Source organism: Salvelinus alpinus, chromosome 2, assembly GCF_045679555.1.
Source record: "Salvelinus alpinus chromosome 2, SLU_Salpinus.1, whole genome shotgun sequence".
NCBI lineage: Eukaryota > Metazoa > Chordata > Actinopteri > Salmoniformes > Salmonidae > Salvelinus > Salvelinus alpinus.
In genome coordinates, this window is record NC_092087.1 from 54,744,296 (window position 1) to 54,769,980 (window position 25,685).

Here is a 25,685-nt window from a genome sequence, read left to right on the forward strand (position 1 = left end):
AAACAGATGCCCACATGCAGACTTCATGGGAACATGGGAGGCATTTTGGAGAGAGGAACATGGCACGATGGAAGGATTTGAAGAGGGGAAGGATAAGAGAGGAGAGGATGGGAATAGCAGAGGAGAGAGGAGAGGAGATGGGTTGCACTCAAGCATATGTGCGAGAGACAGCCTGTTTGCACAGGCTCCCTGTGGAGAGAAAGAGCTCCCAGTTTCCCTCTGACTGAGCAAGAGGAGGATAAGAGAGCGTAGATGAGTCAAATACCCCCCCACCTATAGACCATTTAAAGTTATGCTGATTCCCCAACCACCACACACTCTGGAGCAATCAGTCAAACCATCACAAACCAATACTCTAGTGATTTAATTTATACACTTTTAAATCGCTCTCTCTCACACACACACACACACTAGAAACTCACACATAGGCACGAGCATGCATGCACACACATACACACACAACCCCTACGGCATCTACCCCTGACCCCTCGCACAGCCCTGTGCAGTTTGTAATAGGTCCCAAAGAGACCCCCTTGTCGGTAGGCATGAATAATTTCCCCTTTTCGGCTTCCTTTCCCCAACTACCGGCAGTATCTTTAATTCAAATCACTTAGCCAATTAACTTTTGGAATAGGCATAATGCATAATAAGTGTGCTCCAGTGTTTGCACATTTACTTTGGGAGTCTCTGCTTTGTTTTGCTGCTCTCTTGCTAGCTGAAGAGCTTCAGCTTTCCAGCACAACTCTTTCTCACTATGCCAGGAGTAGTGTACACAGCAGTGGCAGTCGGTGCCGTTTAAGATGAGGGAGGACAATTTTTGTTGTTGTTGTTGATTAGCATGGTCTTCTTTCTATTTCAGGTATGTTTATCCACGCTTTGTTCCGTTTGCTTCCGTTTAAGAAACGTTTTCCAACAGAATCGGCGGAATGAATACATCACATGAACACACGCAAACACAGTTCACATTTATAGCAGCCACATACAAACAGCATGATCACTTTGCTCATTGTAATTCCCTCTTGCATCTACACGCTTCTCCTCCTCTCTCACCTTTTCCCTTCGCTTGTGGACAACACATCAGCTGTCTGTGACCAGGTGAAAAAACTTTTCCAAACCAAACATTCATATCATAACCGCTAACCACTACACACAGCCTACATCATTGTCACCATATTAGCTAGCTAACATCATTGTCAACATAGCTAATAGAACTAACGCATTAGTAAACCCTCTACAGTAATGCAGTATAGTGTACAGTCAGCAAACAGTTTAGCAGTTACACCGGCGGCCCTGGTGGCAATAAATTAATAAAACCAAAAGCTTACATTGATTTGGAAGAGGTACAGTGTTGGATAGCCATAGCCCGCCAGCTAACATAGCATCCCTCTCTGTTTGAGTATGCTAAACTAGCTAGCTGCATTTGCTAGCTAAGTAAGTGAAAGTGAAAAAAATACTACAAAATATAGCTATCTCACTCTATCTCTTTTGCTTCTCCTTCATTTTTGAAGAAATGTATTTGTTCAAAACTGTTCAACTATTCTCTTTCTCTCCGAGTCAACTACTTACCACATTTTATCCACTGCAGTGCTAGCTAGTTGTAGCTTATGCTTTCAGTACTAGATTCATTCTCTGATCCTTTTTTTGAACAGGCCTTAGGGCCTGTTAGGGCTCTGGGCTCTGGTCAAAAGTAGTACACTATACTCTTAGAAAAAAGGGTCCCAGAAGGGTTCTTTGGCTTTCCCTATAGGCAAACCCTTTTTGGTTCCAGGTAGAATCCTTTTGGTTCCAGGTAGAACTCTTTTGGGTTCCATGGAAGACCCTCTGGGGAAAGGGTTCTACATGGAACCCAATAGGGTTCTATCTGGAACCAAAAAGGGTTCTTCAAAGGGTTCTCCTATGGGGACAGCCTAAGAAGATTTTTAGGTTCTAGATAGCACCTTTGGGTAAATAGGGAATAGGGTGCTTTCTAGGAAGCATCCACAATCCCGTTCCTTGGTTTTGCCATTGTCGAGTTGTGGCTGATTTACATAGGACCCATTTGCTATATAGTGCTCTTTACTATTGGCCAATATGGGGAATATATAGGGATTGGCCAATATGGGGAATATATAGGGAATAGTGTGCCATTTCAAGATTGTGCAACAGCTGCAATTACATCATTATCCAAGGATTGACATGAGTATGGTAGGCAGAGAAGGATATCATTCAAACCAAATTCTCTGCTGCTGCATATTGTAACGAAAACAAAATGGTACCACAACAGAAATGGGACTCAAGGTGCACTCTTAGAAAAAATGGGTTCCTCGTTTTTACCTATAGGAGAACCCTATTTGGTTCCAGGTATAACCCTTTTGTGGTGAAAAAGGACCTACTTAGAACATTTAAGTGGTGAAAGAGTTTAACGTAGAACCTTGTATTAGTGAATGAGTTCCAACAAAAAAATCTATATTTTCAGGTGGTTCTCCTACGGGGACAATTAAATAACCCTTTATGGTTCTAGGTAGCACCTTCTTTTCTAAGAGTAAGTAACATGATAAGGAAGTAAAAAATGCAAACATCTTTTGCATGAATGGATTGTTTTGTGCAGAGTTTACCCACACATGGCATTATTATTCAGCTCTGCCGTTAACCTTCTGAGCTTAAGCTAGGTGACCCAGGTAACAAAGCCTCAGTGGAAGTCTGATATATCAGGTGTGTTAATCAGGCACCATATCTGGAAAAATGGACTGAAACAGGGAGGGAATAGATGGGTTGGCTGACAACGTCACGGAAATTACGCACGTGCATCGATGTAGCCGGAAGCCACGTTTTTATGATTCTGAATGGTCAGATAGAAACAGTGACAAGAAGATACCATGTGGGGAATCGTAGGTGGCTCGTTTCATCTTGTTATTGATACCATGTCTTGTTTTGAGGTGTTTTGACTGATTTCATGTCAATATGTCTCAAATCCGCTAGCTAGCTAACCAACAAATGTAACAATGTTTTTGAGACAAGTGCTCATTGTGCAAATGTATTTATGTTTCAATAAACATTTGAGGACTAAATATAGTTTAAATGTTGTCAACAATCTAAGCCAACCCTGTCTGTTTTGCCCCATAGTTGCGCACATGCCGGTTTTGTTGCTAAACAACCAACCCGTCTGTTGCTAATTTCGTGTTCAATTGCAAAACGTTTTCCATTGCCCTACTCAATACGACCTAGGACTCACTTACTCTGAGTTCCCCTCCACCGAGAGACATGACACAGGAGTCACGACCTGTTACCACATGAGACTAATGCTAAGGATTCTTTGGGAAGGGGGAAGGAATCAACACATTCCTCTTCCTGGAGAGCAACTGATAGTATTTTTTATTGTTTTTAATTTTAAATGTAAATTTATTTTTAGTTATTTTATTCCTTTTTGTTTAAACATTTTTTAGTAGTTCTTTTTAGGGTGGATCAGCTTTAATATCGCGGATAGATTGTTACTTCCATCAATGTAATTGTCTGCATAATTTCCAATCCCCCATATATTTTTGGGGTAAAAAAAATTATATGCCGATCTTTAGTGCACTTCACAGACAGTGACACATTGACAGCCTAGCATTGAGAGAAGAACAGAAGCTGGGTCAGCACTATGCAATTTAAAAGCTCCCCCCACCGGACAGACACTTACCATCAAACTCAGCAGGACCCACTCCCACTATGATGATAGACATGGGCAGAGCGGCAGCCTGCGAAGAAAAAACACACACACATGCACGCACAGGAAATGACATCATTATGACGCCCCGTGCCACATTTTGGGACACACACACAAACTTAAGGCCCACCAATGTCAACAACACACATCACTGAGTTGTGATGAACACTCACATTGACCACAGCCTCCTTGGTCTGCACCATGTCTGAGATGACTCCGTCTGTGATCATCAACAGCACAAAGTACTGGGATCCGTCAGTCACATCCTCAGCACACCTGCACGGAGCAACACAGCACAGGTTGAAACTTGATCAAACCAAATCGTATTTGTCACATGCGCCCTTCCCAAAATAGTAACACAAGAGGAATAAAATACACAAGAATGGCGCTATGTACATGGAGTACCAGTGCAATATGCAGAGGTACGAGGTACTTGAGGTGGATATGTACATGAAGTAACTAGGCATCAGGATAGATAATAATAAGATATTTGAGGTAGATATGTACATGAAGGCAGGGTAAAGTAACTAGGCATCAGGATAGATAATAATACGAGTGAAATAAAGAACAGAGCAGCAGCAGCAAATGATGAGTGTAAAAGTGTGTGAGGGTGCGTGTGTAATATGTATGTGTGTTTGTGTTGTGTCGGTATGCGTGTGTAATGTATGTGAATGTGTGTGGGTTTTTTGTGGGAGTGTCAATGTAGTGTGTGTGTGTGTGTGTGTGTGTGAGTGTGTATATGGTTTGTATATATAGTCTAGTGAGTGTGTGTAGGGTCAGTGCAAGGTAGAGTCATTGCAGATAGTTTGTGTACCATTAATTTACTATTTGGTAGTCCGGCTATTTTATTTAGCAGTCTTATGGCTTGGGGGTAGAAGCTGTCTCGGAGCCTGTTGGTCCGAGAGCCGTACCGTTTTGAACAGTCTATGGCTTGGGGGGCTTTGGCAATTTTTCGGCCTTCCTCTGACACTACCTGATATAGAGGTCCTGGATGGCAGGGAGCTCTGCCCCAGTTATGTACTTAACTGTCCGCACCACCCTGTGTAGCGCATTGCAGTCAAGGGCGGTGCATTTGCCATGCCAAACGGGGATGCAGCCAGTCAAGATGGTCTTGATGGTGCAGTGGTAGAACTCTCAGCCTCCTGAGGGGGACGAGGCGCTGCCGTGCCCTCTTCACGACTGTGCGGATGTTTGTGTACCATGTTAAGTTTATTTGAGCTGTTCTTGTCATAATATGGACTTGGTCTTTTACAAAATTTGGAAATTTTCTGTATACCACCCCTAAGTTGTCACAACAGAACTGATTGGCTCAAACGCATTAAGAAGGAAAGAAATTCCACAAATTAACTTTAAACAAGGCACACCTGTTAATTGAAATGCATTCCAGGTGACTACCTCATGAAGCTGGTTGAGAGAATGCCAAGAATGTGCATAGCTGTCATCAAGGCAAAGGGTGGCTACTTTGAAGAATCTCAAATAGAAAATATATTTTGATTTGTTTAACACTTTTTTGGTTACTACATGATTCCATATGTGTTATTTAATGGTGTAGAAATATAGAAAATACAAAAAAATAAAGAAAAACCCTTGAATGAGTAGGTGTGTATCCATTCCTGTACGGGTCCAACTTTTTTGACTGTGTGCGTGAAGGCACATGTAGAGGGAGACTTTCTTCTGTCTTCTGAAGTAATATAGCATACACTTACAACTTTCTGAATACCATTACACTAAACTGTGCTCAATTGGCAGACATAATATTCCCAGGAAGTTCGTTATTACCTCTACATTACTGACAATTCTGTTGTCTAGACTGATGACATAGACTTGTTGCGTTGTTTAGACTGTTGACATAGAAGTGTGTTCCGTTGTCTAGACTGTTGACAGACTTGTTCCGTTGTCTAGACTGTTGACATAGAAGTGTGTTGCGTTGTTTAGACTGTTGACATAGAAGTGTGTTCCGTTGTCTAGACTGTTGACATAGACTTGTTCCGTTGTCTAGACTGTTGACATAGAGGTGTGTTGCGTTGTTTAGACTGTTGACATAGAAGTTGTAGCTGTCGTGTTTGTGTCTGAGCCGGTTGGTTAGTGCGGCTGCTTGTGGGACAGAGATGGTAGCTAATGGTAAGACTCCGCAGGGCGGACAAAACCCGCTGGCTGACTGTTTGATTGGACGGAGACCTGCTGGCTCACTGCCTGATTGGCTCACTCTCACCGTCTGGACGGAGGGGGAAGAGGAAAAGAGTGAAGGGTAAATGGCACCTCTCTCTCTGCCCGGTAATATCCCATCCTCTCTATCTGTCTGTGTCTAGTTCTCTCACACTAGTGTGTGAAAGTCTCTCTCTTATGTCTCTGTCTGTCTGTCTGTCTGTCTGTCTGTCTGTCTGTCTGTCTGTCTGTCTGTCTGTCTGTCTGTCTGTCTGTCTGTCTGTCTGTCTGTCTGTCTGTCTGTCTGTCTGTCTGTCTGTCTGTCTGTCTGTCTGTCTGTCTGTCTGTCTGTCTGTGTTCCTCTCTATCCATCTGTCTGTCTCTCACCATCTCTGTATGTATGTATTTGTCAGTCTCTCTCTCTCTCTCTCTCAAACACACACAGACAAAATAATCTATGAACTTACATTCTACGTAGTATATCAACATTACAAGTGAAATAAAGGACAAGTCAGAAACGCATTGGAGAATGGTTGAATCAGCTGACATGCACAGGGAGAAATATTGTGGGCATTTCACTACAATACATGTAGCCCCATTTCTGGAACCAGTGGATGGGAGAGGTGGGTGTTGTTTGAGAACCAAAATATTTCCCCTGGACTCTCGTTTCTAACTCCACTCAAGGTGTGATGTGGTAGTTATTACTCCAGTCTCTGCTGCTGTGAGGAGTTATATTAGGTAAAGAAGCCCAGAGAGTGGCTTGATTCACCCCCACACCTCACATGTGGACACATCCACATGACTGGAGGGCCTTCCTCCTCCTCCTCATCATCACCATCTCTGTCCCACAAGCAGCCGCATGAGCTCAGCGCCGGAACGAGGGAGGAGGAGGAGGATGACGAAGCATAACGAGTGGAATGGAGAGAGACTTTTGAGAAAGAGTGAGAGAGAGGACGGTGGAGAGGAGAGACAGAAAGAGAGAAAGAAAGAAAGTGAGAAAGAGAGGAGGGAGAGAGAGAGTAGGAAAGGAGATGAACGGAGATGAGACAAAGCAAGATGAGGGCTAAAGGACAAAAATTAAATAATAGATAATAGACAATAATAGCCAATAATAAAGGAATAAGAGAAAGAAAGAGAGACAGAGACAATATGTGAAAGAGAAAAATTATATTATTCATCTCACTTTCTCAAACAGGTGCTAATCATCAGCTATATCACCATCATCATTATGCTAATATAGCACCATATTGAACGAGAACTCATGAAGTTCTCGCGTCCACAGTCGAGCCACAGCACCCCACTCTATTAAGTTAAGCAAAAGAGATGCCACATTCACTATATTGCCATACTTATATACACTCAGTATACCAAACATTAGGAACACCTTTCTAATATTGAGTTGCACCCCCACCCCAAAAACACACTTCTATGTCAACAGTTTAGACAACGCAACACTTCTACGACAACAGTCTAGAAAACGCAACACTTCTACGACAACAGTCTAGAAAACGCAACACTTCTACGACAACAGTCTAGACAACGCAACACTTCTACGACAATAGTCTAGACAACGCAACACTTCTACGACAACAGTCTAGACAGCGCAACACTTCTACGACAACAGTCTAGACAACGCAACACTTCTACGACAACAGTCTAGAAAACGCAACACTTCTACGACAACAGTCTAGACAACGCAACACTTCTACGACAACAGTCTAGACAACGCAACACTTCTACGACAACAGTGTAGAAAACGCAACACTTCTATGACAACAGTCTAGACAACCCAACACTTCTATGACAACAGTCTAGACAACGCAACACTTCTATGACAACAGTCTAGAAAACGCAACACTTCTATGACAACAGTCTAGACCACGCAGCACTTTCATGACACCAGTCTAGACAACGCAACACTTTCATGACAACAGTCTAGACCACGCAACACTTTTATGACAGGTGACATCAATAAGAGATCATAGCTTTCACCTGGATTCACCTTGTCAGTGTATGTCATGGAAAGAGCAGGTGTTCTTAATGTTTGGTACACAAAAAATAAACAGGAAGTACATAACAGGGCCATTAGAAAATATGTTTCATGAAATACATACAACATTTTGGGGGATTTAGTTTGAGAAATTGTGTATTTTTTACTAAGGTGGGAGGTATGAGACTGTAGTTGGGTGAAAATCCCCATCGACTGACAATGAGTGGTCACCATTATGTAGTTGAATGAAAATTCTGTTTAAACTGCATTCATCAATCTGACTCCATTATTACTGTTTGTGAATAAATGCAGGCCCTGGGCACCCCTGTACCGCTCCCTCTTTGAATTGACCGCTGTCCGACAAACATTATAACACAGTTCCCCTGTCACAATAAATCCATAGCACTTACAAACCAAACACGACAATTCAATTAACAGTAACATTCATTTAGACGATTAAAGTGTTCATCAGTTTTCACACCTCTTCTAGTGTAAGTGACCCCAGGACTTTGCTGGGAACTTCTCGTCTCAGAGGATACGGTGTGTTTCTCCTGTGAGATGCAAATATACAGTCATCCATCAGAACAGTTTCATAAAACGTGATTGAGTCATCACGCTGGGTCTCGGCACCTGCAAGTCGCTAGTCGCGAGTTTCACCTTCTCTCATTTTTCCACGACAAGACCTTAAGCAGCCCATTTAGGGAGAGTCTTTCCTCCTACCTGCAGAAAACCAAGATCACAAGATCTTCCATAATTCATATTCTATGCTCTGCTTATTTCTATGGAAAGTATCCAGGGACACCTTTATAACACCGGAATACCAGTAAAACACTCACACAATGGCACATCTACTATTCCTTTCTAATACTACACCTATTAAACCATATAATTAATTATATGTATATGAACTACACGGCCTTCTCTAGTACTACAGTGTCCTATACAACATTCAGCAACACAACTCCTGACAAGTTGTAATGGTCCCAAGGCCCCAGCTAAGCCAATTATTAAGAGTTTTGCAGAAATAGAGCACACGGAGGCAGTGGAGAGCAGCTAAGCTAGGTCGTCTGCCTGTCAGAGTGAGAAGGAGTGCGATAGAGACAGAGACTGACAGCTCAGGGGAGAACATGTCAAAGTAACTCATGGGGGCTAGGGCAGCCTAAGGGTGGAATACTGCAGAGGAGAGGTGTGTGTGTGTGTGTGTGTGTGTGTGTGTGTGTGTGTGTGTGTGTGTGTGTGTGTGTGTGTGTGTGTGTGTGTGTGTGTGTGTGTGTGTGTGTGTGTGTGTGTGTGTGTGAAGAAAAGTAAATTAAAAAAAATAAGAAAAAAACCTACTAATAATTAAGGAGCAACAATAAAATAACAGTAGCGAGGCTATATACAGGGGGTACCGGTACAGAGTCAATGTGCGGGGGCACTGGTTAGTCTAGGTAATTGAGGTAATATGTACATGTAGGTAGAGGTAAAGTGACTATACATGGATAATAAACAGAGAGTAGCTGCAGCGTACAAAAAGGGATGGCAGGAAGCTTGGCCTCAGTGAATGTACTGGGCTGTACGCACTACCCTCTGTAGTGCCTTGCGGTCGGAGGCCGAGCAGTTGCCAAACCAGGCGGTGATGCAACCAGTCAGGATGCTCTCGATGGTGCAGCTGTAGAACTTCTTGAGGATCTGAGGACCCATGACAAATATTTTTAGTCTCCCGAGGGGGAATAGGTGTTGTCATGCCCTCTTCACGACTGTCTTGGTGTGTTTGGACCATGATAGTTTGTTGGTGAAGGAACTTGAAGCTCTCAACCTGCTCCACTACAGCCCCGTCGATGAGAATGGGGGCGTGCTCGATCCTCCTTTCCCTGTAGTACACAATTATCCTTTATCTTGATCATGTTGGGGGAGAGGTTGTTCTCCTGGCACCACACTGCCAGGTCTCTGACCTCCTCCCTATAGGCTGTCTCATTGTTGTCGGTGATCCTTGAGATATTTCTTCAACTTGATTGGAGTCCACCTGTGGTAAATTCAATTGATTGGACATGATTTGGAAAGGCACACACCTGTCATTTTAAGGTCCCACAGTTGACAGTGCATGTCAGAGCAAAAACCAAGCCATGAGGTCAAACTAACTGTCCGTAGAGCCTCGAGACAGGATTGTGTCGAGGCACAGATCTGGGGGGAACAGTACCAAAACATTTCTGCAGCATTGAAGGTCCCCAAGAACACAGTAGCCTCCATCATTCTTAAATGGAAGAAGTTTGGAACCACCAAGACTTTTCCTAGAGCTGGCCGGCCCAGCCGAACTGAGAAATTGGGGGAGAAGGGCCTTGGTCAGGGAGGTGACCAAGAACCCGATGGTCACTCTGATAGAGCTCCAGAGTTCATCTGTGGAGAGGGGAGAACCTTCCAGAAGGACACCCATCTCTGCAACACTCCACCAATCAGGCCTTTATGGTAGTATGGCCAGACGGAAGCCACTCCTCAGTAATAGGCACATGACAGCCCGCTTGGACTCTCAGACCATGAGAAACAAGATTCTCTGCTCCAGAGTGCTCAGAACCTCAGCCTGGGGTGAAGGTTCACCTTCCAACAGGACAATGACTCTAAGCACACAGCCAAGACAATGCAGGAGTGGCTAGGGGGACAAGTCTCTGAATGTCCTTGAGTGGCCCAGCCAGAGTCCAGACTTGAACCCGATCGAACAGCTCAGGAGAGACCTGAAAATAGCTGTGCAGCGACACTCCCCATCCAACCTGACAAAGCTTGAGAGGATCTGCAGAGGAGAATGGGAGAAACTCCCCAAATACAGGTGTGCCAAGCTTCTAGCGTCATACCCAAGAAGACTCGAGGCTGTAATCGATAACAAAGGTGCTTCAACAAATTACTGATTAAAGGGTCTTAATACTTATGTAAATGTCATATTTGTAGTTTTTTTTATACATTTGCTAAAATAAAATAAAACAGTTTTTGCTTTGTCATTATGGGGTATTGTGTGTAGATTGATGAGGGGGAAAAACGATCTAATACATTTTATAATAAGACTGTAACGTAACAAAATGTGGGAAAAAAATCAAGGGGTCTGAATACTTTATTAATGCACTGCGTGTGTGTGCGTGTGCGTGTGCGTGTGTGTGTGTGTGCGCGTGTGTGTGTGTGCGCGCGTGTGTGTGTGTGTGTGTGTGCTGTCATTCTCTCACCGTGCCACCTGGTTGATGACAGGAGCGAAGTTGGTGGGCCCGTAGAGCTGAACAGTTCGGAGACTCTGGAAGTAGGCCTCCAACACTCCCTCGATACCCACACAGTTTGGGTTCTCACTGTTGGAGTTCTGTGGGAAACCATGGACAAGAGAGACGGAGAGAGGGAGAGACAAAGCTCAGATGCATCGAATACTAATGCATCGGAGAGGAAATTAAAAACAATAAATAAAGTGTTTGTGAAGTCAACGTCCATTTGTCCTCCAAGAGTTGCTAAGTATATTTTATTTTCACATTTTCTGGGTAAATCAATCAAGACATGAGAACAAAAATAATCCATCAAACAATCTGACTGTTCCCAAAAGTACATTTATTGAGTACGGACCAGCAACACAATTGTTTAACTCTGTTACATTTTGGTTGACAGACCTGTTCTGAGCGCAATCTTTAATTGTGACATACACAGACACTGTTTTAATGGTGGAGGTTCGTGAAACATTATCTGTCTCCTGTCTGTACATTCAGCGTCAAAACTCTTCCGATGAGAACCCCCATTGGCTCATTAAAGCCACTTCCTATATAGCACACGTACAGTACCGGTCAAAAGTTTGGACACACCTACTCATTCAAGGGCTTTCTTTATTTTGACTATTTTCTACATTGTAGAATAATAGTGAAGACATCAAAACTATGAAATAACACATATATATACAGTGGGGAGAACAAGTATTTGATACACTGCCGATTTTGCAGGTTTTCCTACTTACAAAGCATGTAGAGGTCGGTAATTTTTATCATAGGTACACTTCAACTGTGAGAGACGGAATCTAAAACAAAAATCCAGAAAATCACATTGTATGATTTTTAAATAATTAATTTGCATTTTATTGCATGACATAAGTATTTGATCACCTACCAACCAGTAAGAATTCCGGCTCTCACAGACCTGTTAGTTTTTCTTTAAGAAGCCCTCCTGTTCTCCACTCATTACCTGTATTAACTGCACCTGTTTGAACTCGTTACCTGTATAAAAGACACCTGTCCACACACTCAATCAAACAGATTCCAACCTCTCCACAATGGCCAAGACCAGAGAGCTGTGTAAGGACATCAGGGATAAAATTGTAGACCTGCACAAGGCTGGGATGGGCTACAGGACAATAGGCAAGCAGCTTGGTGAGAAGGAAACAACTGTTGGCGCAATTATTAGAAAATGGAAGAAGTTCAAGATGACGGTCAATCACCCTCGGTCTGGGGCTCCATGCAAGATTTCACCTCGTGGGGCATCAATGATCATGAGGAAGGTGAGGGATCAGCCCAGAACTACACGGCAGGACCTGGTCAATGACCTGAAGAGAGCTGGGACCACAGTCTCAAAGAAAACCATTAGTAACACTACGCCGTCATAAATTAAAATCCTGCAGCGCACGCAAGGTCCCCCTGCTTAAGCCAGTGCATGTCCAGGCCTGTCTGAAGTTTGCCAATGACCATCTGGATGATCCAGAGGAGGAATGGGAGAAGGTCATGTGGTCTGATGAGACAAAAATAGAGCTTTTTGGTCTAACTCCACTCGCCGTGTTTGGAGGAAGAAGAAGTATGAGTACAACCCCAAGAACACCATCCCAACCGTGAAGCATGGAGGTGGAAACATCATTCTTTGGGGATGCTTTTCTGCAAAGGGGACAGGACGACTGCACCGTATTGAGGGGAGGATGGATGGGGCCATGTATCGCGAGATCTTGGCCAACAACCTCCTTCCCTCAGTAAGAGCATTGAAGATGGGTCGTGGCTGGGTCTTCCAGCATGACAACGACACGAAGCACACAGCCATGGCAACTAAGGAGTGGCTCCGTAAGAAGCATCTCAAGGTCCTGGAGTGGCCTAGCCAGTCTCCAGACCTGAACCCAATAGAAAATCTTTGGAGGGAGCTGAAACTCCGTATTGCCCAGCGACAGCCCCGAAACCTGAAGGATCTGGAGAAGATCTGTAGGGAGGAGTGGGCCAAAATCCCTGCTGCAGTGTGTGCAAACCTAGTCAAGAACTACAGGAAACGTATGATCTCTGTAATTGCAAACAAAGGTTTCTGTACCAAATATTAAGTTCTGCTTTTCTGATGTATCAAATACTTATGTCATGCAATAAAATGCAAATTAATTACTTAAAAATCATACAATGTGATTTTCTGGATTTTTGTTTTAGATTCCGTCTCTCATAGTTGAAGTGTACCTATGATAAAAATTACAGACCTCTACATGCTTTGTAAGTAGGAAAACCTGCAAAATCGGCAGTGTATCAAATACTTGTTCTCCCCACTGTATATAAAAGATTACCAGATCTTTAAGAGTTTATTCCGAAGACAACAGCTCTATAAACGTTCTTCCTTGGTGCCCCGACTTCCTAGTTAATTACATTTACATAATTCGTTTAATCAGGTAATATTAATTACAGAGAATTGATTTGATAAAATAGCATGTCATATATAATTTCATCCATAGTAAAGACACGACACGTTGATCAATGAGATTACAGCCTACTGTATATTCACTCACTCAAAAAGACAGTGAAAAGTTTGTTCGATTTCCAATGTGTTATCACTTTGCTTTCAACCATTTAAAAGCACAGCAAAGTTGAAATGGGAATACAATGCTTATTTATACAAAATATGAATGTGTTATCACTGTACTGTACTTCATTTAATAGCAGAATGAAATGACCTGGATTGCAGTTGAGATTACATTATAAATACATGGTGCAAGTGATCAATGTTGTTGAATAGTCTGCACAGATTATTACAGCAATTGTGAAGATCTCCACATACCTGCGACAACCTATGTATGCTATCTCGAACATGCCTTTATTTCATATAATTTCATATAAGCAGGGATAGTGAACGTGTCTGATAGATTTTGGTTCATTATATATGAGCTGGGGGTGAACGACTTTGGTGAATCCGCATCGAATGAATTGTTCTGCTCATTTATGAACTGAACGAGAGCGAAGGACGGTATGTGAAGCGCCATCCGATTAATTGTTCTGTTCCTTTTATGAACAGAAGTAAAGGACCTTTGGTGAAACTAGTGATAGTGTATGTGCCGGCGTAAATGTGAACGTATGATTGATTGAATGAGTGTGTCTTAAGTGGTTTACAAATGATCAGCGCTGTGCATTGCGAAAGCCATGTGTTGTTTTCTATAGAGATATACAGTGTATAAAAGTGTGTATTCGTATTTTACATTCATGTAGTTCTGTCCTTTAGTTGTTATTTTGTATCATGTCATGTTTTACGTTTTGTTCGGACCCTTGGAAGAGAAGCTGCTGTCTTAGCAGCAGCTAATGGGGATCCTAATAAAACACTGAATACTAAGAAGAAATGTAAACAGTCGGGGCCAAATATATTGTCACCAAAGTATTTGGTCTCCAAAATTCTTTATTTCACTGTTAATATTACAGAACCTTTGTTTTTGATTCAGAACGTAATATATCCATTTAAATCAGAAAGTAAACAGAAATGGCATTGACAAAATGATTGACACCCTAGACTTAATATTTGGTAGCACAGCCTTTGGTCAAAATAACTGCAATCAAGCGCTTGAGCTTCCTGCACCTCTGTACTGGCAGATTGGCCCACTCCTCTTGTGCAAACTGCTCCAGTTCTCCCAGATTTGAAGGGTGCCTTCTCCCAACTGCTGTTTTCAGATCCCTCCACAAGTTTTCAATGGGATTCAATGCTGGCCAATTTAGAACAGTCCAGCGTTTAGTCTTGAACCATTCCTGGGGTCTTTTTGAAGTGTGTTTGGGGTCATTGTCCTGCTGGAAGACCCATGACCTTTGACGCAGACCCAGCTTTCTGACACCGGGTCCGACGTTGCACTCCAAAATGCCTTGGTAGTTGAAACTGTCAAAACTTTCTCCACCATTAAAATAATCCTTCGCTGCAATCTTCCATCCTGTTTTTGGTGAAAACGGGAACATCAACATCTCTGGAGATGGACTTGTAACCTTGAGATTGTCCATGCTTGGCTACAATCTTGTGTCTGACCTCAGATAATTATCTGGTAATCTTTCTTTTCGCCGTGCTCATTGCAGTACACACAGTGACACAGAACAGGAGAATGAGTCATTTTCTTTATTCAAACTGGTTGAATGAGTGATTTTTATATTGCAGGCTTCTACAACTCACCACAATTGAGTTCAATTCCAAAGTAAAGGAGAATCACCTGCTTGAAATGTAATTATTTCTAACTATTTCTAGAAGGTGCCAATAATATTGTCTGGGCCATTTTAGGAATACTTTGTGGAATAAGCTAACATTTAGCTAACTGTCACGCCCTGACCATAGAGAGCTTTAATTCTCTATGTTGGTTAGGTCGGGGTGTGATTAAGGGTGGGTTATCTAGGTGAATTCTATTTCTATGTTGGCCTAGTATGGTTCCCAATCAGAGGCAGCTGTTTATCGTTGTCTCTGATTGGGGATCATATTTAGGTAGCCATTTCCCCATTGTGCTTTGTGGGATCTTGTCTATGTATAATTGCCTGTGAGCATTATTCTAGATTCACGTTTTGTTTGTTCGTTTTGTTGTTTTGTTCTTTGAAGTTTTCTATTCCAAAATAAAGGATTGAAAAATACCACGCTGCATCTGGGTCTACTCCTTATGACGAACGTGACTGACACACATATGTGGATACCAAAATATTTTTTCATTTCAAAATGTTTCTGGAAGAAATTGTGCTTTTTTCTTTGTGCAAGGGTGCAGATATTTTTTGGCAACGACTGTAGTTACTGTAACCCAAAATGTGGCCATGGATGTGTTAGGCCTACTCAATTTGAGGTTGAATGATACATTTGTTTGTAAGATAGCCTTAACTTTAGGCTATTTACTGTATTACAAAAGTAATATTGAATTGTTTTTGGTTGACAACACAACAAAATATCAACATTTAAAGGAGATGTATGTACTGCTTGGATAGTTTCATCTGAGCCACTGGATTAGTCTGTCCTTAATTCTAGTTTGTCTACAAATGGATAATTGATATGATTTTTGGTTGAGATGGAGAAATGAATCCAACATACAGCTGTATCAATTAATAATTTGTAGACAAAACTAGAATTAAAGTTAGTGGCAAAGATTGAACTATCCAAGAAGAAGATCCTTCTAATGGCGATATTTGGTTGCGTTGCCAACCAAATACAATTCAATATCATTAAATATAATTACATTTGAAATCAGCCAGAGCTTGAAAGCCTAGGCCTATATTGTATTGTCTGTTTTTAGTAGAATTCTGGGTTGGAACAATAACTGTTGATGACTTTGCAAATGCTACTTAAGGCTAAATAGCATCATTGATTATATAGTATATGAGTGATAAGGTATGGTCACATTTCATTTGCTCTGTTAAACCTACCCTTTGGAATGTCTTTGATATCAACAGTTAATCTATTTCGTTTTTTAAGTGGAGATCTCTCAACAATCATTCTCACGATAGCACATTGGTAGCAGGCAATGACAAATATCATAGCTAACAGGGCTGGGCTTGGTTAAAACCCTGGATAGGAGACCAACAGGATAGCTGTGGACAGATCAATTCTCCTGTAGGAGGTGCTGCCCAGCAGATAGCTATTTTTTCTGATAGTGGATATAACGTTGAAGATCTGACATTGTTTTAAAGGTATAAATTCAACATATTTTATGTAAGGTTTGAGAGAAGTAAGCTTTCTGTGCGTATGGAACGTTTCTGGGATCTTTGATTTCAGCTCATGAAACATGGGACCAACACTTCACATGTAGCGTTTATGTTTTTGTTCAGTATATATTTCAGTAAAGTTATAGTTCATTTCACATTACTTTTGGATTCTAATAATATTGTAATGCTCACATAAATGTCATGATGATGTTCATGTTCATGTCATTGTCACAAAAAAATTATTCTAATGTAATTGCTAGTAGAATAACGGCAACGTTACAATGCAAATGTCATGGTTACATTTTTTTTTAAATGTAATTTTGGAACTAAACCTCCCTTGCACTGAAGTGCTTTGTAACAATTTTTGCTTAGTTGTTTCTGTGCGCTGGCCCTCAACATCTGCTCTGTAATCAAATTATTCACATAGTACGCTTCTGCAAGCGTGGAGGAATATTTTTCTCGTTTGAAGAGGCTATGCTGTCTGCCTTTTCACTCTCTCGCTTGCTTCTCAAAAGTGGTTTGCGCTGTGTCAACTGCATGCGCAAGCACCCTGGCTAGCTACTGCCCCATTGAGAAGATTCAGACAAATTACAAGACAGACTCGATCCTCTCAATCCGTATATACGACTTGAGACACATTTGCAGAAATACTAAAAGTTTAAAAGAATTATAGTTCCGAAACGTTTTCCATGTTCTAGTTTCGAAAAGTACAGACATTTTGGTATACCGTCCAACACTAGTATTTTCCACGTTGAAACAACTTTTATTCAACCAGTTTGTGCGCAGTGGGCTGTCTCCAGGAGCAAGAATCTCAATGCACTGCTTGTCATTACGTTAGGTAATTGGCATGTCATGGTGACATCCAGATGGTAACCAAAATCAATTTATTTTACAAGTTTTAACTAGTGCGATGCTGCTGTTGTTGCCAGCTAGCAAGCGTAAACTAGCTTGTTGGAAAGGGCTCATCAGACGACTGACTAAACTCACTGAACCGAATCCATTCTCTCCACTCGACTCTCAGCAACATACATCACCAATTTTCGGCACCAGGCGTGTCCGTTTAGCCTCTCCAGTAATTGACATCGGTTTATTGTATTATAAACAGAGGGCATCCGTATAGGAAAAATTAACAACATTGGGGAATAAGCAGGTAGAGACTATGTATCCCCGATGTCAGCAAAGGAGATTTTTACAATGCATTTCTTCTGATGAATTACAGACGGAGGCCCTCTTAGTAAAAGATCCCTATGTTATGTCTCAGCGACGTAAGAACATTGTGATTTTCCAGTAGTCTCAGCATGGGGAGGCAGGTAGCCTAGCGGTTAGAGCGTTGGACTAGTAAGTGAAAGGTTGCAAAATCGACTCCCCGAGCTGACAAGGTTCTGCCCCTGAACAAGGCAGTTAACCCACTGTTCCTAGGCTGTCATTGAAAATAAGATGTTGTTCTTAACTGACTTGCCTAGTGAAATAAAGGTAAAATAGTGCCTTTGTAAGTCTGTGTGCTTTCTGGGTTGGAGCTAAAGCCTGTATCAGACAATAAAGAGCATCACTGCTAAAGAGTTGAAAAGACATGTCACTACAAGTGTTGAATGGCATTCAGCCAACATAAAAGACAGTATGAGTCTTCTTCAACCCCTCTCCAGCCAGGAGAAGAGATTGTTCTTCAGGCTATATCCTTTATTAAAGTTCCTTCGAAAAACAAGTGAACAGCAGTCTGACCTTTCTCCTTCTCTCTGAAGACAAATGTAATTGAAAGGAGGAAGCAATCACCTTAAAAGAAGTGAACTAGTCTGCAAAAGATGAGACCTGACTGCATGACCAATCCATTTGTTGAAGCAGTATGTAGTTCCCACAGACAGAGCAGTAGCAAAGTACAATCAACTTTTCTTTGATACTTTGATTAAATAAGAAGAGAGATACTCACCTCTCATCTAAAATATCTTACAGTTGCGGGCCCTAAAGTTAGGTTGTGTTGCGGTATTGGCAGATGCACAATGCATGTGCAACATGACGCTCCGCCGCCTCGACATGTCAGTTAGTCTAAAAACTGAAGCATAACTAGCCACGAAGACCACACTGGCACAATGTTGTGACATATTTGTGATTGATATATTGGCTTAATTTTTAAATTTTTAATATAAACTTTTGATTCCAGGTAGAACCTTTGCCTTGTTTGAGGGTACTTCGTTGGGTAAAAAAAGTGTTCTACCTCAAACCAAAAAGGGATTTATTCTACAGGAACAGCAAAATAACCTTTTATGAAATCTTTTCTCTAAGAGTAAGAGTTCATATCAAATGCGAATTCGATTCCACAACCAATACACTTGACAACGTTAAAGGAAAGGTTTTCACCCGAGAGGTACGTTTTCAGGTTGCTAAGCTACAGGACTGTTTCGCTAGCACAAACTGGAATATAAACCAGGATTCATATGATAACATTCAGGAGTTTACAACATCAGTCACCGGCTTCATCAAAACTTCTCTAGGATAGGGGGCAACATTTTCACGTTTGGATGAAAAGCATACCCAAATTCAACTGCCAGCTACTCATCCCCAGAAGATAAGATATGCATATTATTATATTTGGATAGAAAACACTCTGAAGTTTCTAAAACTGTTTGAATCATGTCTGTGAGTATAACAGAACTTATTTAGCAGGCGAAACCCTGAGGACAAACCATTCAGATTTTGTTTTGTTTTGAGGTCACTCTCTTTTCAATGGGTTTTCATTGGGAATCAAGATTTCTAATTGACCTTCTTGCAGTTCCTACCGCTTCCACTGGATGTCAACAGTCTTTAGAAATTGGTTGAGGTTTTTTCCTTTGTGTAATGAAGAAGTACGGCCATCTTGAACGAGGGTCACTTGAAGTGTACTGTTAGTTAGAGGCGCGTGACCAGAAAGCTAGCTACAGTTTGTTTTAATCCTGTATTGAACACAGATCATTCCGTCTTCAATTTTTTATCAATTATTTACATAAAAAAATACCTAAAGTTGTATTACAAAAGTAGTTTGAAATGTTTTGGCAAAGTTTAAAGGTAACTTTTGAGATATTTTGTAATCATGTTGCACAAGTTGGAACCGGTGTTTTTTTGGATCAAACGCGCCAAATAAATGGACATTTTGGATATATATCGACTGAACTAATCGAACAAAAGGACCATTTGTGATGTTTATGGGACATATTGGAGTGCCAACAACAGAAGCTCGTCAAAGGTAAGGCATGAATTATATTTTTATTTCTGCGTTTTGTGTCGCACCTGCAGGGTTGAAATATGCTTCTCGCTTTGTTTACTCTGTTGCTATCCTCAGATAATAGCATCGTTTGCTTTCGCCGAAAAGCCTATTTTAATTCTGACATATTGGCTGGATTCACTTGTTAACAAACTATAGTTTTGGCATGTCGGTTAGGACATCTACTTTGTGCATGACAAGTCATTTTTCCAACAATTGTTTACAGACAGATTATTTCACTTATAATTCACTGTATCACAATTCCAGTGGGTCAGGAGTGACTGGTGCACTTCCCAAAATAGATGGCATCATGAGGAAGGAAAATTATGTGGACTAGGATAAAAAAATACAGGACTAAGATCAAATCCAGCTCTGACAATCGATGGATGTGATAGGGCTGGCAAACTATTGCGGATTACAAAGGGGCCATATGGAATACCAAGACGCATACTCAGAGCATGTGCTGACTAGCTGGCAAGGATCTTCACTGACATTTTCAACCTATCCCTGACCCGGTCTGTAATACCAACTTGTTTCAAGCAGATGACCATACTCCCCGTGGCCAAGAATGCCAAGGTAGCCTGCCTAAATGACTATTGCCCCGTAACACTCACATCTATAGCCATGAAATGCTTTGAAAAGCTGGTCATGGCTCACATCAGCACCATCATCCCAGACACCCTGGATCCACTCCAATTCGCATACCACCCCAACAGATCCACAGATGACGCAATCTCTAATGCACTCCACACTGCCCTCACCCACCTGGATCAAATGAATACCTATATAGGAATGCTGTTCATTGACTACAGCTCAGCATTCAACACCATAGTCCCCTCCAAGCTAATCACCAAGCTCAGGACCCTGGGACTGAACACCTCCCTCTGCAACTGGTCCTGGACTTCCTGACGGGCCACTCCCAGATGGTGATGGTAGGCAACAACACATCCGCCACGCTGACCATCAACACGGGGGCCCCTCAGGGGTGAGTGCTTAGTCCCCTCCTGTACTCCATGTTATCCCACGACTGCATGGTAGCACAGGTGCCCACGACTCCAACACCATTATCAAGTTTGCTGATGACACGACGGTGGTAGGACTGATCACTGACGACGAGGCAACCTATAGGGAGGAAGTCAGAGACCTGTCAGTGTGGTGCCAGGACAACAACCTCTCCCTCAACATCAGCAAGGCAAAGGAGATGATTGTGGACTACAGGAAATGGAGGGGAGAGCACGCCTCCATCCACATCAATAGGGCTGTAGGGGAGCGGGTCTAGAGCTTCAAGTTCCATGGTGTCCACATCGCTAAGGAATTAACATGATCCACACACACGGACACAGTTGTGAAGAGGGCATGACAGCGCCTCTTCCCTTTCAGGAGGCTGAAAAGATTTGGCATGGGCTCTCAGATCCTCAAAAAGTACTACAGCTGCACCATTGAGAACATCTTGACTGGCTGCATCACCGCTTGATATATCAAATGTAAGGTACCCAACCGCAAGACGCTATAGAGGGTGGTGTGTATGGCCCAGTACATCACTGGGGCCAAGCTCCCTGCCATTTAGGACCTCTATACCAGGCGGTGTCAGAGGAAGATCAAAAGAATGTAAAAGACTCCAGCCACCCAAGCCATAGACTGTTCTCTCTGCTATCACACGGAAAGCGGTACCAGTGCACCAAGTCTGGAACCAACAGGACCCCGAACAGCTTCTTTCCCCAAGCCATTAATAAGACTGCTAAACACGATTGCTCAATAGCTAATCAAAAGGCTACCCGGACTACCTGCAAAACTTCTTAGGGATAGGCGTCCCGTCAACGGGACAGTTGTAAATATAATATAAGTGTCGGCTGAAAGCTTAAATTATTGTTAATATAACTGCACTGTCCAATTTACAGTAGCTATTACTGCAAAAAGAATGCCATGCTATTGTTTGAGGAGTGCTCCTAACAACAAAACACATTTTTCACCGCAATAGGTTTGATAAATTTACCTCTAAAGGTGAAATGTGTACTTACATTCTGAAATCTTGCTCTGATTTATCATTCAAAGGGTCCCAGAGATAACATGAAGTGTAGTTTTGTTAGATAACATCCTTTTTCATATCCTAAAAAGGTCCATATGGCATGCACGATCGATTCTGTATTTCCACTCGTTCAATTTGCAAAGAAAGGAATCTGTGAAAATCTAACCCTAAACGTCGTTTCAACCAGTCAAATCATGTTCGTATTTATTACTCAGAGATCCTAGAATGTAACCAGACTTCACTATATCATTAGGAGTGTAGTATATCCTATAGGACACCAAATTTGTTCAGAGAGCGACGGCTTCATGGCACACCGATTGTGCGGGCGGTCTTCACTTGATTGACTGTAACTTTGTAAAATAAGCACCAATCGGGGTCAAACCCAGTATCTGTCGCAAAATGTTGCTGCTAACCTTGTGCGACGTCAAGCCTTTTCCTTTTGGACAAACATTTTAAGAATATGGAGAGTTATGAAGTTATGAAAACTGTGTGTTTTGCAAATGTTGAACTTATAATATGGCTACTAATACTGGAAAAGCTAAATCAAAGTCCAAGTATACAGATTTGATGATATTCTTGCAGAAAAATGTAATGTGAATGTAAATGTCTCCTTCACGATTTGCCCAAATGTACCTGGGTGACTTCACACTAAATGTTATGTAGTTTTGTCATACTTCAAGTTATCCGTCTGAAACTTTGCACATACACTGCTGCCATCTTGTGGACACCATCAGATGGCTAGATTTGGGACCTTTCTGTTGCCTTTCAAAGATAGTGGTAGATTTTTTTTTTAAACAGTTGTTTTATTCATTGTATTTTCCTCTACCAGATCTATTGTGTTATATTCTCCTACAATCAATTCACATTTCCACAAACTTCAAAGTGTTACCTTTCAAATGGTACCAAGAATATGCATATCCTTGCTTCAGGGCCTGAGCTAAAGGCAGTTAGATTTGGGTATATCATTTTAGGCGAAAATTGAAAAAAAGGGGGCTACCCCTAATTAACTCTCTTGCCCTGACTCTATGCTCAAGTTCACACATACTTACACTGACAGCCCAACACACAAATACACTTTTTTTTAACCAACTCATACTTTTGTATATATATATATATATATATATATAAATAAACAGACTACAAAGTATGTGGATACCCCTTCAAATTTGTGGATTAGGCTATTTTAGCCACAGCCGTTGTATACAATTGAACAGACAGCCATGCAATCTCCATAGACAAACATTGGCAGTAGAATGGCCCGTACTGAAGAGCTCAGTGACTTTCAACGAGGTACCGCCATATGATGCCACCTTTCCAACAAGTCAGTTTGGCAAATTTCTGCCCTGCTAGAGCTGCTCCGGTCAACTGTAAGTGCTGTTATTGTGAAGTGGAAATGTCTAGGAGCAACAACGGCTCAGCCGCGAAGTGGTAGCCAACACAAGCTCACAGAACGGCACCGTGAATGCTGAAGTGCGTAACGCATAAAAATCGTCCTCGGTTTCAACACTCACTACTGAGTTCCAAACTGCCTCTGGAAGCAACGTCAGCACAATAACTGTTCGTCCGGAGCTTCATGAAATGGGTATTCATGGCCGAGCAGCCACACATAGGCCTAAGATCACCATGCGCAATGCCAAGCGTCGACTGGAGTGGTATAAAGCTCGCCGCCATTGGACTCTGGAGCAGTGGAAACACGTTCTCTGGAGTGATGAATCACGCTTCACCATCTGGCAGTCTGACGGACGAATCTGGCTTTGGCCGATGCCAGGAGAACGCTACCTGCCCCAATGCATAGTGCCAACTGTAAAGTTTGGTGGAGGAGGAATAATGGTTTGGCCCCTTAGTGTCGGTGACGGGAAATCATAACGCTCCAGAATACATAGACAATCTAGATGATTCTGTGCTTCCAACTTTGTGGCAACAGTTTGGGGAAGGCCTTTTCCTGTTTCAGCTCACAATGCCCTCGTGCACAAAGCGAGGTCCATACAGAAAAGGTTTGGCGAGTATGCATTTCACTGTTAAAGCCAAATTATGCTTGGTCCAAAAATGTGGTCGGAGGCTCCGTATGGAGGGAGTGACGCAATTGTGGTGCCTCCGGAGGCATGCAGAAGTTAAATTGAGCTCCGTATCGCGTGTGCGCCACCCAAATTTTGTAACCATGTGGAGGGCTCCGTTTGATTGTTTGATGGAAGGTGGTGGCGGGGGGTCAAGTATAAACACAAACTCATATCCGTGACATCAGCTTTGCTCCACGAAGCGCAAGAAGTGCCCTAACTTCTGCAGAGGCCGTATCACAGTAAATGATGTACGGCAACTGCAGAAGTCGGATTTACCATGCAGAGCCTTTTAGTCTACACCTGTTGTTTACGAAGCATGTGATAAAAAATAATTTGATTTTCTCATGAGTTGAGGCAGCCCTCCTCTTCCAGCAGGATCAGACAATGTGGTCTAATTAAAAGATGCCTTTGCATGACTTGCTTGGGCTTCGTCACGCCGAGGTGAGCTCTAATTGGGAGAGCTGATTTAGCGGTGGCCCATTCGGAAATGAGCCAGGTTAAAAAGCAGTGATGAATCTCGACAGCAATGATGTCACTTTGTGTCACAATGTACTCACTGGTTTCAGACACTTTGGGGAGGGAGAACAATAGCACTTTTTGAATACTGCGAAGCATGTCTTTCACAAATCTGATAAAATGCTACAATTTGATATAATTTGAGAGGGAATTTTGAGGTCAGACATCTATGAATCATAAGACAGAGGAAGATGATTCAGATAGTGATTGATTTAGTCAGATGTGTCCCTGTCTTGGCATGGGGCTATTAGCTGATGCTGAAAATAATAAAAGACATAGAGAGAAAATAATCTGTGTGGCGTCCATATCTTTCTCTTTATCAATTTGTTTATCCAAATTGACCAGCGCTGGTGTTTAGACCTGAACTTTCTATACATCGGTTAAAAATATGGACAGCATTACTGGTGCCGTTGTTATGAACTGTTATGGGCATCCATTTTGTGAAGGCTTATGCATGGCATTGAGACCTTACAACATAGTCTCATTAAAGACCTGACCATCGCATCATTTCCATCACATCAAGGAGACTTCTGTGTGGCGAATTCCTCCAGCTTTGGGTGTAAAATTAGCTGAAAATAAGACTCCTGTTGTTTTTTTTACACTTATTTGTTCAGGAAGTCCTCCCCTTTTTCTTTCTTCTCTGAAGTATCTGTCCAGGGAGATAGAATCCAAGGAGAACTCGTTTTTTTATTCTTTGTGTTTAGTGTTTGTTATTCTTTCTTCATCGGCTCATGAAGATAAGCTAAGCGCTACGTCCTCTAAAGTCTATTTCGGTCGGTGTCTGTCTGGTCCCTTTTTGTTTCGCACTTTTCCACATCAAACAGATGTCGTTTTTTATTTTTTCCCCGCCCTTGCTCTACCCTTGTTCAATCACTTCACATAACTACTTGAAGCTGACACTAGCTCATTGGCTTACACAATGGTTCCGCAATTTGTGTTTTATGTTGACATATTTAGAGATTCTCGTGTTCTTCGTGACTTTACCACACCATGTTGAAGCATCAACCAGCAGTAGAAACAACAACAAAGCGTTCTCCCCACCCGTTTTGGTAAAAAGCTAAGGGATGGGGCTGGAGAAATGGAACCACTCTCAAATTCATAGACAGAGCTACGGATGCAAGGACTGACCATCCATGATATCAAAATGATAGTTTTAACCATGTTTTG

The 25,685-nt window shown here is 42.0% G+C and overlaps 1 protein-coding gene across 1 annotated transcript in view; it reads right to left on the bottom strand.

Annotated features, from left to right (window-relative positions):
• The window catches only part of LOC139564976 (copine-9-like), a 186,969-nt gene that overhangs the window by 10,479 nt on the left and 150,805 nt on the right, over window positions 1–25,685 (bottom strand). The window contains exons 16-18 of the mRNA XM_071384933.1: window positions 11,009–11,136; window positions 3,859–3,961; window positions 3,659–3,716 (exon numbers count right to left, since the gene is read on the bottom strand). Of these exons, the coding sequence (XP_071241034.1) occupies window positions 3,659–3,716; window positions 3,859–3,961; window positions 11,009–11,136 (289 nt within the window). The remainder of the gene's footprint in view (window positions 1–3,658; window positions 3,717–3,858; window positions 3,962–11,008; window positions 11,137–25,685) is intronic.